The sequence below is a fragment of the Sminthopsis crassicaudata genome, chromosome 1 (genome assembly GCF_048593235.1).
Source record: "Sminthopsis crassicaudata isolate SCR6 chromosome 1, ASM4859323v1, whole genome shotgun sequence".
Lineage (NCBI taxonomy): Eukaryota > Metazoa > Chordata > Mammalia > Dasyuromorphia > Dasyuridae > Sminthopsis > Sminthopsis crassicaudata.
In genome coordinates, this window is record NC_133617.1 from 79,140,998 (window position 1) to 79,159,253 (window position 18,256).

The following is an 18,256-nucleotide window of genomic DNA, read 5'->3' on the forward strand; positions in this document are numbered from 1 at the left end:
AAAGGGTAAAATCACAAGAAAGAAAAAAAAACAAGAACAAAAAAGTGAAAATAGTGTTTCAATTTGCATTCAGACTCTATAATTCTTTTTCTGGATGTGGATAGCATTTTCTATTCTGAGTCTTTTGGGACTGCCTTAGATCACTGTATTAGGAGGAAAGCTAAATTTATCGAAGTTGATCATCCCACAATGTTGCTGTTACTATGTACAATGTTCTCTTGGTTTTGCTCACTTCACTAAGCATCAGTTCATGTAAGTCCAGGGTTAGTTTATTATAACATCCACCTACTCATCATCTGTAATAGAACAATAGTATTCCATTACATTCATATGCTACATTTGTTCAGCCATTCCTCAGTTGATGGATATCCTCTCAATTTCCAGTTCCACAAAAAGAGCAGCTATAAACATTTTTGTACATGTGAGTCCTTTTCCCTCTTTTATAAATTCTTCGGAATACAGATCTCGTAGTGCTATTGCTTGATCAAAAGATATGCACAGTTTTATAGCTCTTTAGGCAAAATTCCAAATTTTGTGCTGCCTTTCTTGAGGGATCAGAGGTGATCTCTTGGCACTTGTTTCATCAATCATGTGTACATGCATTTGTCATGAAATGACAAAGTCCTGTCCTTGAGTGTCTATTTTCTACCCCTAAAGGGCATACCATGTACATATATGGCTAATGCCCTTTACTAGTGAGTCCTATAGATGCAACCCTGAATTGCTTTTCTTTCTCAAATTTAGGTGATTCACCCCACACTTCTCTAACTTGCCTGTTCCAAGCAAGTTTCATTTATTTGTTTTTTTTCCAAAGTGAAGGCTAACCATAGTCTCAACCACAAGATACCAACTCTTAACTATCTCTCAGGATTCTAGGGGTAATACTATTGTGTTTGTATGGGGTGAAGTGGGGTGAAAGAATAGTAGATACATTTCTCCTGCATACCAATGTAGCTCCTGAGTCCCACCCATTTACATAAAATCAGTCACAGTGAAACTCTGAACTCTTAAACATGAAACATTTACTTAATAAGGCAAAAGCAAGAATAATTGTAACATTTACTCATTAGAAGGTAAAAACAGGAATAATAATCTTTTCTCAACAATAGACAAGATAATTATAATATTTACTTAATAGAAAGTGAGAGCAGGAATAATCAAAATATAAGTTTAACCATAAACCAAGGCTACATTTTTTTTTTTTTTTACCAATACCCACAGTGTTAATGGGGAGACCTTTACAGAAACCTAGGAGGGGAGCACATTGAGTAGGAAAATATGTGCCAAAGCCACCTCACAACAGACTTTGGCATAATGAGCCACCCGCTAGGCAAAACTGCTTCCTGGCTATTACTCTTGGGCTATTGAAATAGTGACAAACTCAGCACACATCCATTCTTGGGAAGATGCTGAGAAAATATGCTCAGTGACTAGAAACTCTCCTCATATTTGCTCTGCGGCTCTGATGATTTTCTCCTTATCAAGCCATATGTATCAATTAGGGCCAAGAATACTTCCCCAGATATTTTTTTCTCCAAAAAGTAGAGGATCATGTACAATCAGCTCTCAGGAAAGCATGACTTTTCTCACAGCAAAGCAGATGTAAAACCTGTCTCTCCCTTCTTCTATTTCTCTTTCTTAAACCGGAGAGAGCAAAAAAGTCAACAAAAAATCATTTAAGATTCTTGCAGAATTAAGAGAATTAACCTTATAGTTAACACTAGACAACATAAACTCAGACAGGTCTCCATACTGAACTTTAAACAGCTGCAGAGTCTACCAGGCAGCTGAGTACCTGTTTGTCTGCTATATTCTGCCTTCTGTAAATAGCTCCTCTCCTCACTTTTTGTGTCTTCTATCTTCATCTCCTCTTGTGCTCAGCTTTCTCTATTCTCTCAGTTGGTCACCTCTTTTTCTTTGTCTATAGCTTTTTCTCCTGTTGCCGTATACATTCTAAGGGTCACATCAGTGCCTTCTCATACCCCGTGGCCTCTTTCTAATTGATATTGCAAAATTCAAAAGATTCACCTTTCTGTCAAGTTTATCCAACAATCCTTATATAATCTTCTTATAGTCAGTCCCCAAACAGTTATTGATTGGCTATTTCTCAGTTGTGACTTTTAAAACAGTCACATGCAATTGAGTTGATGGATCACAATGGCCTGCAGCCTCCTCCTCCTCATCATCATTGTGCTACCTTTAAATAGGTTCTTTGTACATTCTTTTGAAGGGCAATTCTCTGTTTGGTCAATACACATATATTAAACACTTTCTATGGGTCAGTCACAGTACTAAAAGTGCTGGGAATACAAGTATGAAAAAGAAAAATCTCTGTTTTCAAGGAGCTTGCATACTAATAGAGCAAGACAACACAGTAAAAGAAGCTGAAAAGGGTGAGGTGGGCTGTAGAAAAAAGGTACCTGATACAGGGACATGGATGAAGTCCAAAAGAGAGCATCCAGGAAATGAAGGAATGATTGACTTGGGCACTGTCCTTAAATAGATATACTGGGAAGAGCCTTTTGCTTGGCCCTCTGATTCCAGGGATCTGACTAGAAAAGAATACTGATAATTGTGAATACCAGGATTTATGTGGTCTTGCAGGATGAAGAGGTTCCTCCAGCATGATGATATCCAAAGGAACGCAGCCAGGTGGGAAATGAAGAGAGATCTTAAGAATAGATCTGTGTTTCTCCTCAACATTTTATCTGAGAAACTGTTTCTTTTCAAGTTAATTTTTATCAGTTTTTCTTAAACAAATATTCTTTTTTCCCCTACTCCCATTAACAACCATGGTGTCCACATTTGGAAAGGTTAGGATGCTTTCTTGTCAGAGCCTGGCAGCAATAAGTGCCTAACAAAAATTTGTAAAAGAAACACATGAATGAACATAAATAAACATAGCGATAAGAGAGAAAAGAAGAAGGAAGCAATGGAAGGGAAATTTTAAAAGTCAGTTGAAAGATCAAAATGGGGGAGGGAGCAAGGGAGTCTGAAACTCCCTCTCACAGTATGAGATTATCCTCTGTGACTATTATCATGCAGTGACAAAATTCTAATAGTCTTTGGAAACAATGAAACTGACTTGAGATACTCATCTCTTACAACTTTCAAAGTACATGGAATTAGTTAACCTCTATGAATTGTAAAATGAGGATGGACATTGCCTACTTTATAGAACTATTATGAAGAACATGTTTTGTAAACTGTAAAACACCATGGAAATGGGAGCTTTTGTTGTTCTGCTTTTTCAGGTGGAGTATGAAGTGATTCTGGGGACTCCATATTCAGTGATCAAGGTTTCCTTGACCAGAGTTTAAGAACTGCCAACTTCTTGGCATTGTCAGAACCCCTCCTGCCAAGTTTTCCCCCAAGAGATATCATGGTACAGTGGAAAGACCATTCATTTTGTGTTGTTTTTTCTTTTTGAGGCAATTGGGGTTAAGTGACTTGCCCAGGGTCACAGTTAGTGTCAACTCACTGAAGCTGAATTTGAATTCGGGTCCTCTTGATTTTAGGGCTGCACCATATTGCTGCTCCAAGATCAATTTGGAGAAAAAGGATTTTCATTCAAATCCCATTTTTGCTACTCACTAGTTATTTAACTGTAGGCACCTGTAACAAGGGGCAGAGATTGGAGGGAGACTGGCTAACTGGGCTTTTATTATCTGAAAAATGAAGGAGTTGACTTTTTATCCTCTTCCTTCCAGCTCTAAACCTATTATTGAATGATTAAATAATCACTAATTCCCTTCTAGCTCTAAATACATGACCTATAATTCCATTATTACTCTGAAGCCACATTGGTATAGGCCTTTCTGTTTGTGACTTATAGCCTGCCAATGGATATTGCTACCTGGAGAAAGGCATTCAGTATAGTAGACTTAAGACTATATCATAGAAAGTGTGGCAGAAGTAGTAATGTTAAACTCTAAGAGGGGAGGGGACTTAAAGGGAGATTCAATGAAAATCTTTCAACACTAAATGATCAAACTGTTAAATGGACTTATGCATGGGGTATGGTTTGGCTAAGGTGATTTCTGAGATATCTCCCTATAATGAGTCTGTGATTCTATGTGGAAGATAAGTAAGACTTGTTCCTCTTGACCCAAGAAGGATTAGGACCAAAGCCAGGAAATCATAGGGCACCAGATTTTCATTCAACATAAGAATTTCCTAACAAATAGAGGTAGCATAGTGCAGTGCCTTAATAGTAGACTATAGTCTATTTAAACCTGGCTTTACTACCTATACGACTTTGATCAAGTCACAACTTTTCTGAGCCATTTTCTCATCTGCAAATTTTTCATCTTTAGGATTGGATGACTAATTTATTGTAGACTTTGGGAACTTAAAGGCATTTCATACAGTAAATGCTTAAAGTGGACCTCATAGTTTATATTTTAACTCATATCTTGGAAAGCATATGGCCTAGAATGAGATACCTGGGGGCAGAGGGTTGGAGTAACAAAGATGAAGAATTATTTCAGGGGAAAGGCTAATACTAGTTCTCAATAGATGAAGGTGTGAGACCACAACTGAGTCGGGTTTGCTGGACATTGAATACAATGATCTTGTCACATTCAGAAAGAAATTAGAATTGTTTAAGAATGGAATTTGTACTTTATTATAAGTTAGCCATCACTGGAAGACTTTAAACATATTCTAAAAGCTGCTGGAACTATTGTAAAGAGAATCTATGCTCCAAGACCTGAACTATGTGACCTATATGGTCTCTTCTATCTTTAGTATTCCATTTTTCCTGAGCACATGCACACTTGTGTGCCTTTCTCTTGCCCCACATATTGGATCAGGAAGGTAAAGCCTGAGCTTTAGACAGTTATTAAAAATAAGCACATTACTTTGAGAGGGAGAACTGGGCGGGGAGAATGGTGGTGTTATTCCTTATACTCTTTTCTCACTGATGGGATAATTTATCAGATGAACTAATTGTTATATTCAAGAATAAGAAAAAATGAGATGGGGATGTTGGTGGGCTAAATGTACTATCAAGAATATTATATGCAAAGTAACAGATATTAACCTAAGAAGCATGTATAAAACCATAGGGTGCCAAATAAATAAATTTCTGGACACAAGACCTCAGGAATAAAAAAATCTATTTAAAAGACATAGACTCTATTTCCTCCCAGTATGATTTTACTGGTCCTTTCTCCTCTCCATGCCCAATTTCCTTATTTATAAAATTTAGTTGGACTACCCCATCTCTAAGGTCTCTCAATCCTAAGGAGTTCTAGAGAAATGAATGAGGTTACTTTATGTTCTAAGAACTTATAATAATGAATGGTAGGTGTGGAGTGAAGAGGGCTACATTCATCAATGTTAGATCAAGCAAAGAAATAACCCTTAAAATTTAAGAGGTAAGCTGATAACATTTTTTCGTACAATCTATGATGGCTGGGTATTTCCTAAGAACTGTTTCAAAACAGTATTGTGTGATCTCTTTGGTGACATATTAACAGATAACTAAGGTGAGCCAAGATGTTTTAGAGTTCTTTGAATTAACCTCTAAGAACCATCAGAGAAAACCCTGACTTACCACCACATTATCTCTTGGAGGTTCTATTAGATATAGCACAGGATCAGATGACTATTGTGAGGATAATCCAGTGTGGGAATTCTCTGTTCTAATGTGTTCACTTCAAAAAACAGTATCAGAAAAATTCTCTTAACACCTTTCTCAGGAAGGAAATTTTAAAATGAGGATCTCTTTTTATGTCATAGTTAGAATAAAAAGTTCTAGACAACAGATTTTAAGGGGACTGTTAACAAAAAGGAACACATTTACAAGACAATCAGGATGAAAGAGATTAGCTCATGAGCATTAGTTGAAGGAACTGGAAAAGACTGAGGAAGAATATAGCATGTCTTCAAATTACTTTAAGGGTTATCATATAGAAAAGGAGGTTTAACTGTTTAGCCCCAGAGCACCAAATAAGGAACAGTGTATGTACTGAATATATAGCAAAACAAATTCTAGCTCATTTTAAGAACTAGACTCCTAAAAATCAGACCCAAATTTCTCTCCATGCAGTTAGTGAGTACCCTATCACCAGAAGTATTCAAGCAACAAGAAGACAACCATTTATCAGGAAAGCTAGAGATTTGTTCCTATGTAGGCTGGAGGGTTGGACCAGGTAACTACAAGAATTCCCATTCTCTTTTCTCATTCAATAGGTCTTTTGCACTATCAAGTTACTTCATTAAAGCTATAAGTGGAATCCTACCTTGAATGAACTTTAAAAATAATTTATTATTGATACCGTGGTGTTCCTTACAATGTGTTCTCTATCAAGATACTTTCAAACTTAGCTCCTTATTTATATTTTTAAGGGGCAGGGAGTGATTTTGCTTTGGCCACCAGAGTTCCACACAAAGATAAATTAGGCTCCTTATTGTGAATCTTGTTCTACCAAAATCTGCCCCTCACAGCAAGTAGAAACACAGTGAGGGAATAAACATGGGAAGGGTAAAGAAAGGAAGGGCAAGAAATAATGAGGAGATGGATATAAGGGGCTTTATGAACTTAGAAGTGAGGACAACTGTTCTTTCCACTCTTCAATGTCCCTTTTATCTACAGGGATTTTCATTCTCTTCCACCCTGATAACCTCAAGGACATAAATACCATAGTCTGTTTTCTGAATACGCCCCCAAAGGGGAAGCTCAGTAGTGCTGGTAGTGATTGAATTACTTGTTCCTTGTTTCTCCTCTCAGCCAAATCCAGTGATCTCCACTTAATGCTCTCTAATCTTTGAGATCTTCACAGAATTGGCTGCCACTCACTTATTTCCCAAATTTTGATTTTTCACCTTACTATGCTCCCCTATTTTTTCTTCTTCTTGTGACCCTTCGTAAACAGGATAGGGGAGCACTCACTGAAGTAGTTTACACAGTTATGGACAAAAATTTATTATCACCAATCACCAAGTATTTATTAGTTACCTCACTGCATGCGATGCTGGGCTTGGTTGCTGCACAAAGAGAATTAGACAAGAACTCTTTCCATTAGGACCTTAATTTTTTTTTAATGGGCTCATGCCCCAAAGTAGATTTTCTGCTCTATCAAAGTATCCATTCCCCACATTCATTACATTATATTCCTGGGGTTATTCTCTGTAGTGGATTCTCTGATGCTGTATAAGTTGCGAGCTCTGACCGAAGGCTTTCCCGCATTCATTGCATTCAAAAGGCTTTTCTCCAGTGTGAGTTCTCAGGTGTCGAAAAAAGTGTGACCTCCCTCTGAAGGCTTTCCCACACTCATTGCATTCATAGGGTTTCTCCCCAGTGTGAATTCTCTGATGCTCAATGAGCACTGAGCTCCAAATGAAAGCTTTCCCACATTCACTACACTCATAGGGTTTCTCTCCAGTGTGAAGTCTCTGGTGTCGAATGAGATTTGAGCTCTGGCTGAAAGCTTGCCCACATTCATTACATTTATAGGGCTTCTCTCCATTATGAATTCTCAGGTGTTGAGTAAAATGTGAACTGTGACTGAAGGCTTTCCCACATTCATTACATTCATAAGGCTTCTCTCCAGTGTGAATTCTGTGATGTTGAATAAAGCCTGACCACCCTCTGAAACATTTCCCACAATCACTGCATTCATAGGGTTTCTCTCCAGTGTGAATTCTCTGGTGTTTAATAAGTAATGAATTATATTTGAAGCATTTACCACAGGTGTCACATTTATGGGGTTTCCCGCCTATGGAGCCTCCCTGACGTGTCATAAAGCTTGAGCTCAGACTAAAGCTTCCCCCAAATTCATTACATCCTGGGCTCCCTTCTACCGGGGGAGCCTCCTGGTGAAGGACTGTCATATGCCAGGAACTTCGCTTCTGGGAAAGGGATATCCTCTCTCTGCCCCCAGCAGAATTTCCCATCTGCCTTTCTAAACTGTCCTCTTGTTCACAAGGTTCTGCGAATTTGGGTCCTCGAGGAACATTCCTGAGGAGACTTTTCAACATCCCTCCATGTTCTTCTCCTTCTTCAGATACTTCTTGCTTTGGTGTTAACAATTCAATCTCAGACTCAGAATCTGAAATGAGGAAATGAAAATCCAAATGTCATCTTTTCCCTGTGCTGGGAAAAAGGAAACAGGTAAAAAAGGAAGATAATCATCATCTTTGAAATTAATTTTTACTAGATGCCCAAAGCTTTGATGGTTCTCCAAAAGGACCTCACTAACTGAAAAAAAGGGAAAAGGGGCACAGGCAAGAATTTTTACTTGGTGATATCACCTGTGATCAACCTGTAACATTGCTGTTCATCCTCCTGGATTTTGCCAATTCTCCTGGGTATGATGAAGAGAGCCTGATCAGTCTACAGGATTGGAAAATTGATAGGTAGCCAAAGTTGTAAGAGGATGACCAGGTAGGGAAGGCAAAGTGAGTACAGAAAATAATGAATGACTATAAAGAATAGGGTGTCTAATATAAATTTTAGGAGTGATCTATATTTCTTATTGAATTATTCTGATTAAAAATTTTTATTTACCTGTTTTTATTTCTTTTGTTTGGCCCTTCGAGTTTGGGAGTGAACCAAGATAAAGCTATCCAAGGGTTAGTAAAGCTAACATACTCTGAGTGAAATGCCAAAAGACTACCATGTTATCAGGAGGTTTCCCAAGTAGCTAAGAATGAATATAGAATAGGAAAAATACACAAATGACTTTGATCAACAGAGCCTAGGAGACTGAATCTCAAATTTAGCTTAGATGTGTTTTGAAGAAACCATTCTTATCTGGAGGTAAAATAAGTATCAAATTCCAAGCCTAGAGATACCTCACATTAATCCTGAAGAACTTTAGTTATGGATGAAGTCAGAAAGCTTAGACATTGCTCAGTCTGAATCTCTATGGAATTTTTTTCTATATACTACTATACTTATACTATACTATATACAACTTTCTTAAGATTTTCTGAATTTGCATGTTCTCTTTATCTTAAAAACAAGCCCTAGAAAATGTTCTCTTATAGTCTGGATTATATGAAAATGGGCAAAAAGATAAAGAAGGAAAAGGGCAATAGGAAATGGCATTCAACAGTGGGAATGTCAGGGTGTCAAAAAATTAGTGTTTAGATCTAGTACCAGATAGGATCAGTGCCTCAAAATGGAATTTGTTAGAGAAATTTAGTTAGAGTCAAAAAGTGAAAGGCTGAAGGCCAAAGACACCTTAGAAGCTGACTCCGAGTCAGGGAATCTAAAGCCTATGGCTTTAGGATCCTAGAATCCTCCACCTGCCCATTAAGATAGTTGGGAACCTTAACCAGTAGCATAGGCTAGAAGGCATGAACAGGAAGATCTTAGGATGAGCAGATTAAACACAAGTTAAAGAGAGGCAAAGAGGAACATATGTAACAGATTTTAGAGAGATTAGCAATAAAATTCCCAGGAGTGACTAAGAATTTAGGGGAGCAATAGCTGAACTTGGGAAGCTAAGCTAATCCAATTAAATTCAATTTCCATTTTACTAATAAGCAAAGCACCATATTCTAGTGCTAGAGTTACCAAGAAAAAACCAAAACAAAACAACATTCCTCTTCAGGACCTTATATTTTATTATGTGACAAAACTATGGAATGTTGAAACTGGAAGAGGATATGAGACATCATTGAGTCCAAAACCCTTTTGACAAAAGGAACTCTGGATTTAGTGAAGATCATGGAGTGAGTTAGTGGTAGTCAAACTGGATTTAGGACTCAAATGATCTGACACACCTAATCTAGAGTTTAAATCATAGGTAAGGCTGTGCTTGGGAAAGAGATGGCCAGATAAAAGGAAATGGAAAAAAGGCACAGTCTCAGACCCATTCCTGCTGTATTTCTTGGACTCTACCACCATGACAATCATGCTCTCACTGTGGAACTTCCCTCAGCACCTGTGGACTTATCTTAGAACTTCCCTCTATCACACTAGCTCCCTTGCCTCCCATTAATGACATAGGGCCTACATTTTGGAAATAGGCCCAAGGCAGCCATGTTTCATTACTTTCTCAGTTGTACTTCTAATTTTCTTAGACTTCCACTTTGAAAGTAGATATCTTTGCTATCCCACTCCACCTTTTCAGTTCTCTTTTTTTGTGTTCTCTTTCCTCAATAGAATGTTAACTCCTTGGGGACAAAGATAGTCTTTCTTACTATTTATATTTGTGTCCTCAGCATTCAAAAGCACAAAAGCTTATCACATAGCATTTAATTTAATAATAAATGTTTATTGCCTACCTGCCTGCCTCAGTGTCATTTCAATACTTCGAGTGCTGGGAAGACATGCAGCCCATAGAACAGAGATTCATAGGTATATGGAAATATAGAAAGGTACTCCAGAAATACAGACTGAATTAAGTTGAAAACTTCAAATACCCCATTAATCAGCTAGGCTGTTATTCCTCTTTGTTCCTAGGAAGCTATCCTCACTTACCTGTGTAGTTATCTCTTGAGATCTCTGTTTCTTGAATTCCTTGAAAATCGGAGCCAGATAGTTCTTCCTCTTCCTGCAGCAAGGAAATTACATCAGGTTTGGAAACTGTAAATCCTATTTTTGGAAAGAAAAAAAAAAAAAGGCAAATGGTGATATGCTCATCATTTACATCCAGACTAATTCAAGTCTCCCTTAAATTCTCTCTACCCAGTTTCTCCCCTTCCAATCCATCCTGCTCCTGCTGTCAGATAAATCGTCTGAAGGCATGTCCTCCCTCCCAGCTCAAAAACTTTTAATGGTTTCCAGATTCCTACAGAAAAAAAAAGTCTAAATTACTTAAACTGGCATTCAAGATTTCCCACAAAATGACCCTTGAAATCTCCCACTATTGGTATGGTCAAAATAGTCTGTTCATTTACCCCCAAATATACCACGATTATTCACACTTGGGGATCTTTGATTATGTTATTCCCCTTGCCTGGAACACCCTTTTTCCTCCATTCCACTTATACATTTGAATATGGATCTTGAAGCATCCCCCCTCCACTCTGCTTATGTAAAACTTACCCTTCACAAAGTTCAGCTAAAATCTCTTGTTCTCCAGGAAGGTTAACTCTCTCTGACGAACAGTAAATATATACCTTACTTCTGAACTACTCATTTAATACAGAGAACATGTTCTCTGTATTAATACTATCTTTTAAAAATAAGAGCAGACACATACAGCATTTAGAGTTTTCAAAAGCATTTTATGTACATAATGTATAAGATTACATATTACAGAATATTAGCTGTTTAAGGGCTATTTTTTTATTTCCAGGACCTAGCATTCAACAGAAGCTTGATCAATGCTTGACTGACTGACTGATGTTGGGTAGAAGGCATTTCAGTTGAAGAAAACAATGAAAAAAAAACAAAAAACAAAAAACTACAGAAGCAGGAAAGCCCTGAATATGCTCAGGGATTTGGCTGCACTTAAACAAAAATGAGATTTCCCTACATGAACTAAGAAAAGAAGATGGAGGGAAGTGCAATTTCAGAAGAGTTCAGAGGAGCAGCTCTATTTTCAGCTCTGCCAAGAACAGCCCTCTTTGGCACAGCTGCCTCGGCCTAAATAGGATTAGGAATTTCTAATCCAGGGATATACAACCTGTTGATCAAGGCCTTCCACCATCTGGCTCCAACCTATCTTCGACCTTATCTCATTTTACTCTCCACATATTCTGCATTCCAGCCAAACTGGACTATTCTGCATTCCTCATTCTTGATCTTCCTTCTCTTCCTTTGTGGCTCAAGCCAAAGAATAGACTTACCCCATTATATCCATTTGTTGATCTTACTCCTTTTGTCTCCCTTCTTCACTGAGGTGGAAATGAGTTCTCTCTAATTTTTTCATAGTCCTTTTCTTTGACCTCTCCCTTGAACTCATTTTATTCTTCCTTATAGGACAATTACTTATATACTTATCTTCCTCATGAGACTCTAAATTTCTAAGAGCAAGGTTTTTGTCATATCTGAGCTGTAAATAAATATTTTAAAAATTTAATCCTGGTCCACAATTAATTTTTGATCCACCTATTGGATTAGATATCTTACCTCACTTACTGCAACTTCTGAACTAAAACTAATAATAGTAACAGGATTTCTGGGTTAAAGTCCCCCCCCCAAATAATTCCAAATGCTTTCCAGAATGTTTGGATCAATTCATAGCACCACCCACATTATAATAGTGTCTCTTGTGACAAAATCCCTCCAATCCTTCCAATACTACCTATTTCTATTTTTTTTTAACATATTTGCTAATTAGCTGGATATAAAGAGAAATCTCAAGAGTTATTTTAATCATTTTTCTTGTTATTGGTTAACTAACTGTCAAGAAACATTTATTAAGTATCTATTTTGTGCTAGGCATTGTACTAAGGACTTGTTAGTTATATGGAACAATTTTTCATATGGTCATTTACAGTGTACATATTTATGAGGATTATTCATATTCTTTGACCACTTATCCATTAGAGAACTGTTCTTAGTCTTGTTCATAATTAACTTCCTACACATGTTGGAATGATAGTTTTTTAAAGTCTAAACTTTTGCAGAATTTTCTGTGTACTTGCCCAGCTTATATACATTTAAGAATCCCAAAATTATTTGATAAGTTACTCAACCTGTCTAAATTTCAGTATAAGTCCAAATCATACTTGCACCCTATCCTAGGGGTTTTATAATAATTAACTGAGATAATGTCTTTAAAGTACACTATAATAATAAAATGCTAAATAAACATTAACTATTATTGTTATTTTTCTAGAATGTCAGTTTACTGAATATGTTGTCAGACACAGTAGATATATTGATTGGTTTTGTTGGATTGATTTTTTTCTCCTCTTCTTTAATCTTTGTTACAAGGAATGGCTCACTTGAGGAGGGAAGGAAATGGAAGAAGGAATAAAACATAGCCACCAATAGAAAAGAAAGTAAATATTCAAACTACCTCTGGTGAGAGAATTATCTCTCTGGGGAGCTTACTTTATTTTTGGAAAACAGTTCTAAGTATAACTTTGTTTGTTTGTTTGTTTTAAATCAGTCAAAATCTCTCACTCTACAATTTACTCACTACTCCCACTTCTGTCTTCTGGGGCAAACAGAACAAATACAATGCCTTTTCTATATCTTTTCAAATATTTGAAAGAACTTATCACTTATCAAGCTCCAGGCCTGACATTGGTTCATATTTTTCCATCCCTGCCTTCTCAAAAGAGGCCTCCTATGACACATTCTTTTAACTGATGAGTTCCTTTCTGGAACTTGCATTTGAAGAAATTCCTAGGTTAGCTGTGCTTACTTCTAATCTGGCTTCTGATTCTCCAGACTATTTCATCTCTGTCTTATGCAGGTATCTCCCTTCCCTCTTCCCCAACTTTTCAGCTCCCTTTTGAGCCTTATTTTCTCAGTTAGAATGCAAGGTTCTTGAAGGTAGAAACTGTCTTCTTTAATGCATTTCCTGTGTGCTGTCCAGTGCCTGACACACAGTAAGTACTTCTTAATTGCTATATCTATCTATCTATCTAGTCCTTCAAGTTTTTTTATGCTAAACGATCAGTTTCTTTAATTAGCTGACATGTGATATGACAGTCTCCCACTACCCTAGTTACCCCTTTCTATATGTACCTTAGCTGAATATTCACCCTAAAATGTGCTATCCAGGTTTGAACACACTTTTACAGAAAGTTTCTGATCAAGGCAAAGCATTATTTGACTATTAAGAGACTATTACTTTTCTAGACATATATATATATTATATTTTCCTGGACATTAAACTTCTCCAAATGCTGTTTTGGAGATTAAATTAACAGATTAAACTGATTTTTTTTGGCTAACATATCAGGTTTTATTTTGGGCTTACAGTTCACTGAAACCCTCAAATCTTTTTCAGACAAATTGATGCCTACCATCACTTCCCCCAAGCCAGGAGAGTTTCAAGCTCCATATAAGAACAAGAATAGACTATATGTTGGAGGAACAGTCTAAAGGGTCAGGAGAAACTCATCACCAAAGGTTGGTCATTATGTAATTATTTTTTTTTTTTTACTCCAACAACTCATGAGTATGTGTAGAAGGACAATAATCTGCATCCAGTGGAGCAAAGCACCATGATATAATGATCTAGTCATGGCTCTTTGAACTATTAAACTTCAGTGGGTAAGCTGCAGGATATAAAGTAAACAAACAGCTTATAGACTTTGAGCCTCAAATTGTTAAACATAGTGAAGACTAAGGAATTTATAGGTCAAATGGGTGGACAGGATTAATTAAGTCTAAGTCAAAAGGTCCTTAAGAAATCAGAGTGCAAGCCTTCTCATTTTACAACTGAGGAAAATGAAACCCAGGGAGGGCAGGGAAATGACCTAAAGTCACACAGCAAGGGACAGAGATGTAACACAAATTCTGGTTTCAAATCCAGTGCTCCTTCTACTACATCATGCTGATTTCTAATGCTTCTTCCAACTTAGTCTGTGATGTTATGCTTCTATATAAGAGATAGCAGTTCTTTAGACAAGCTACTATTCAGATTTTCTGAGTAAGGGGTCAGGGGCAGTTGTTCCTATTTGGGATGGAACTCTGACTTATGTAAGACAAAAGTCTCTAAAGTCAGGGAATGACTATATGCTTTAAAAAATTTATTTTAATGATATCACTTAAAGAGCACAAAAGAAAAATTACAAATTTCCCTCATGCATATCTTGGATATCCTCTCTCATAGGTTACAACCCCACTAGTAAAAGGAAGTACCTATGCAGTGAATATGACTGACTGACATAGGAAGGGGGCAACCACAAGGAAGCCCTCTAACTAAGGAACATTCATTAAAGGGCAGACATAGCAGATATATGTATATATATATATATATATATATATATATATATATATATATATATATATAGCCCAGGCACACATTTGGATGTTGTAAATATAGGGATAGTTTTTAAATTCCTATTCTCCACCCCTTCAATAATTCTAGTGCTTTTTTCCCTCATTTCAACTTTATCCATCTTTAACTTATTTGTATGTAGTTATTTGCGTGCTGTCTCCCCCATTATATTGCAAGTTCTCTAAGAGCAGGGACTATTTTATTTTTCTAATATCTCCAGGGCGTAAGCACTTAAATGTTTACTGATTTCATCAATCAACAAGTATTTATAAAATACCTATTATGTCAGACACTGGGAATACTAGTACAAAGAATTTAAAAATCCCTATAGTCAAGGAATTTATATTCTAATAAGGGAGATAACAATTATTTAGAAAAATATGTACAACATAATGTAGTTAAATGCAAGGTAATCTGGGAGAAAGGGCACTAGCAGTTAAGAGATCAGGAAAGGTTCCTGGAATAGTACCTGATCTACATCAACAGATGAATTTATATTTTATGCTGAGGAAACAGGAAGTCACTGGAACTGCTAAATAGGGTAGTCACTTAAGGAGAATTACTTTGGCAACAGTGTATAGGAATGATGAGACTTGGAGCAGGGGGATCAATTAGTAAACTGTTGCAATAATCTAGGCCAAAAGAGACTAGAGCTTAAGGTTGTTAACTTCGAGGGAAGAGATGGATGTGAGACGTGGGATATGTTATGAAAGTAGAAATAGCAAGATTTGGCAACTGACTGGATGAAAAACTTGAGTTGTTAGGAATAATGCTGAAATTCAAATCTGAAACTCTCTAAGAGTGGTTTGTAGTTTGGAAAGAAAAAGGAAAGTTCAGAAAAAAGGAGTTTAGAAGGAAAGTTCCGTTTTAGCCATGCCAAGTTAAAATGTCTCTGGGGTAACCAGTTTGAAATGTCTAAGAATCAGTTAAGTCACATGCAACTAGAGTTGGATATGTAGATCTGTGATGATCTGCACATATCTGCAATAGTTAACTCTTAGGAACTGATGAAGTTACCAGGAAAAGGTATATAGAAAGACATGTAGAGGAGCCAGGATAGAACCACAGTAAGAAGTGTGAAGCAGATGATAAACCAGCAAAAAGGACTGAGAAGTAGCTGCCAGATAGGTAGGATGTCAACCTAGAGAGAATAAAGTTGTGAAAACCCAGAGAGGATAATTTCCAGGAGGAGAAGATGGTCAATAATGTGAGAAAGATTAGGAATCAGAAAAAAAAATCACCTGATTTGGCAATGATCATTAGTAATAATGGCAAAGATCATTAATAACTTTGGAGAGAGCAGTTTCAATTGATTGATAAGGTTGGAAGCAGGACTGTAGATGTTACAAGAGAGAGAGGGGAGAGAAAGTAAAGACAAAGTTCCAATGGTCTTGTGATGGAGAGAGCCATCTGCACCCAGAGAGGACTGTGGGGATTGTTTGTGGACAACAATATGGTATTTTCAATTTTTTTGTTATTGTTTGCTTGTATTTTGTTTTCTTTCTCATTTTTTTCCTTTTTGATCTGATTTTTCTTGTGCAGCATAATTGTAGAGATGTGTAGAGAAGGATTGCACAAGTTTAATGAGAATTGGATATTGGATTGGAAGAAAATGGGGGAAGGGAGGGAAAATTTGGAACACAAAGGTTTGCAAGGGTAAATGTTCAAAATTATCTATGCATATGTCTTGGAAATAAAAAGTTTTAATTAAAAAAAAAGCGAAGACAAGTGAATTTAAATAACTTTTCCAAAGTTTGGCTAACAAAAGGGAAGCGAAATAAAAACAATGGCTAATGGAAATGGTAAGGTATAGTGATGATTTTTTAAGTAAGGAAGAGGCTTGGATATGTAGAAAAGCAGTAGAAAGGAATTACTTAATTGAAGTTGACAATTTGACTGAAGATAAAATTTGCTAAAGAAGATATAAAGAAATGGGACCAAGTGCACATGAAATGGGGCTGGTCATGGAGAAGAGAAGGACCAACTCTGTGTCAGAGACTGGAAGAACAGTAAAGAGAAGAGGAAATTCAAGGGGTTTGAATTGAAAAGAAAAAGACTCAAATCAAATTAACTAATTAACTCACTTTTTCCCAATAAAGTAAAAAGCTTCCTTTTTCTAAAACTCCTGGTATGTCCAGAGAATGTATCACTTCTTTGGCCTCAATCCTTTCCTACCAGAAACATCTGGACTCCTCTCTCCCCCCACCCCACCCCCCAGCTCAGATAAATGAACTACCTCCTTATCTTGCTTGGAATCAAGTCTTCCCATTTCACCCTAGCCATTTTCAAACTATGAAATCAAATAAATATCTCTCTCATGCATTTCTAAATCCCTCTTAGATGTTGTTTTCCTTCATTAAAGTATAAGATGTTTCACTTCACTGCATTTGTATTTCTAGCAGAGTGCATAGAACAAAATAGATACTTAATAAGTTCAGGGAACCCAAGCTTCTCCATAGGACATGAATCTTACTTCATTACTAGAATAACAGATGGCTTAAGTAATATTTTTGATTCTTGAGTTTAAAAGGCACTCAGGGATTGATTTTTCAAGATGTTTTACAAATAGTGGGGTTTTAAAAGAATGCAGCAAAAAGTATTGAATACAGTTTCCATTTCAAATGGATCTTGGATGAAAAGTTAAGAAGACAACAGGCAGTCTCTAGACAATTTTGTAAAGTAGACTACACTGTCATATTATACAGGTCTTGTAAAAAGTGTAGTGACTGTAAGATTGTTCTGTATTTATTGTTTATTGATTACAAAAAGTATTTGATTTGTAAAAAGCAAAAGAGTTTTAAAGGCTGTATCCAATGATACATTTTTCATGTATATATTAAAATCATAAGTTTCCATAACAGATTCAACCATAGAGACAACTTTGTTAAATGATATGCTTAGAATTAAAATCAAGTGAGGCATAGAAAAGGGAAATATATGCTTGAAAAAGGTGCTTTGTCACTGTAATGGAAGATGTGCTGTGGAAAATATAAGGAGATGTCATCTAGATGTTCCTATTTGAAGCTTTTATACTAATTGCATAGAGACTTGGAACACTCTTAAGACTTCCACAGTCATACATGAACTGATGCTAAGTGAAATGAGCAGAACCAGAAGATCACTATACACTTCAGCAACAATACTGTATGAGGATGTATTCTGATGGAAGTGGAGATCTTCAACATAGAGAAGATCTAATCCAGTTCCAATTGATCAATGATGGACAGAATCAGCTACACCCAGAGAAGGAACACTGGGAAGTGAATGTAAACTATTAGCACTACTGTCTTTCTACCCAGGTTACTTATACCTCCCATAGTCATCATACAGGAAAGATAAAATGGAGAATGTATATAATCCAGCTTATAATATGTATTTTGATGAGGAGC

The 18,256-nt window shown here is 36.6% G+C and overlaps 1 protein-coding gene across 1 annotated transcript in view; it reads right to left on the bottom strand.

The window, feature by feature from the left end:
- Positions 1-18,256, bottom strand: part of LOC141540262 (uncharacterized) — a 106,232-nt gene that overhangs the window by 70,282 nt on the left and 17,694 nt on the right. Inside the window, exons 3-4 of the mRNA XM_074264075.1 lie at positions 10,439-10,552; positions 7,256-8,057 (exon numbers count right to left, since the gene is read on the bottom strand). Of these exons, the coding sequence (XP_074120176.1) occupies positions 7,256-8,057; positions 10,439-10,552 (916 nt within the window). The remainder of the gene's footprint in view (positions 1-7,255; positions 8,058-10,438; positions 10,553-18,256) is intronic.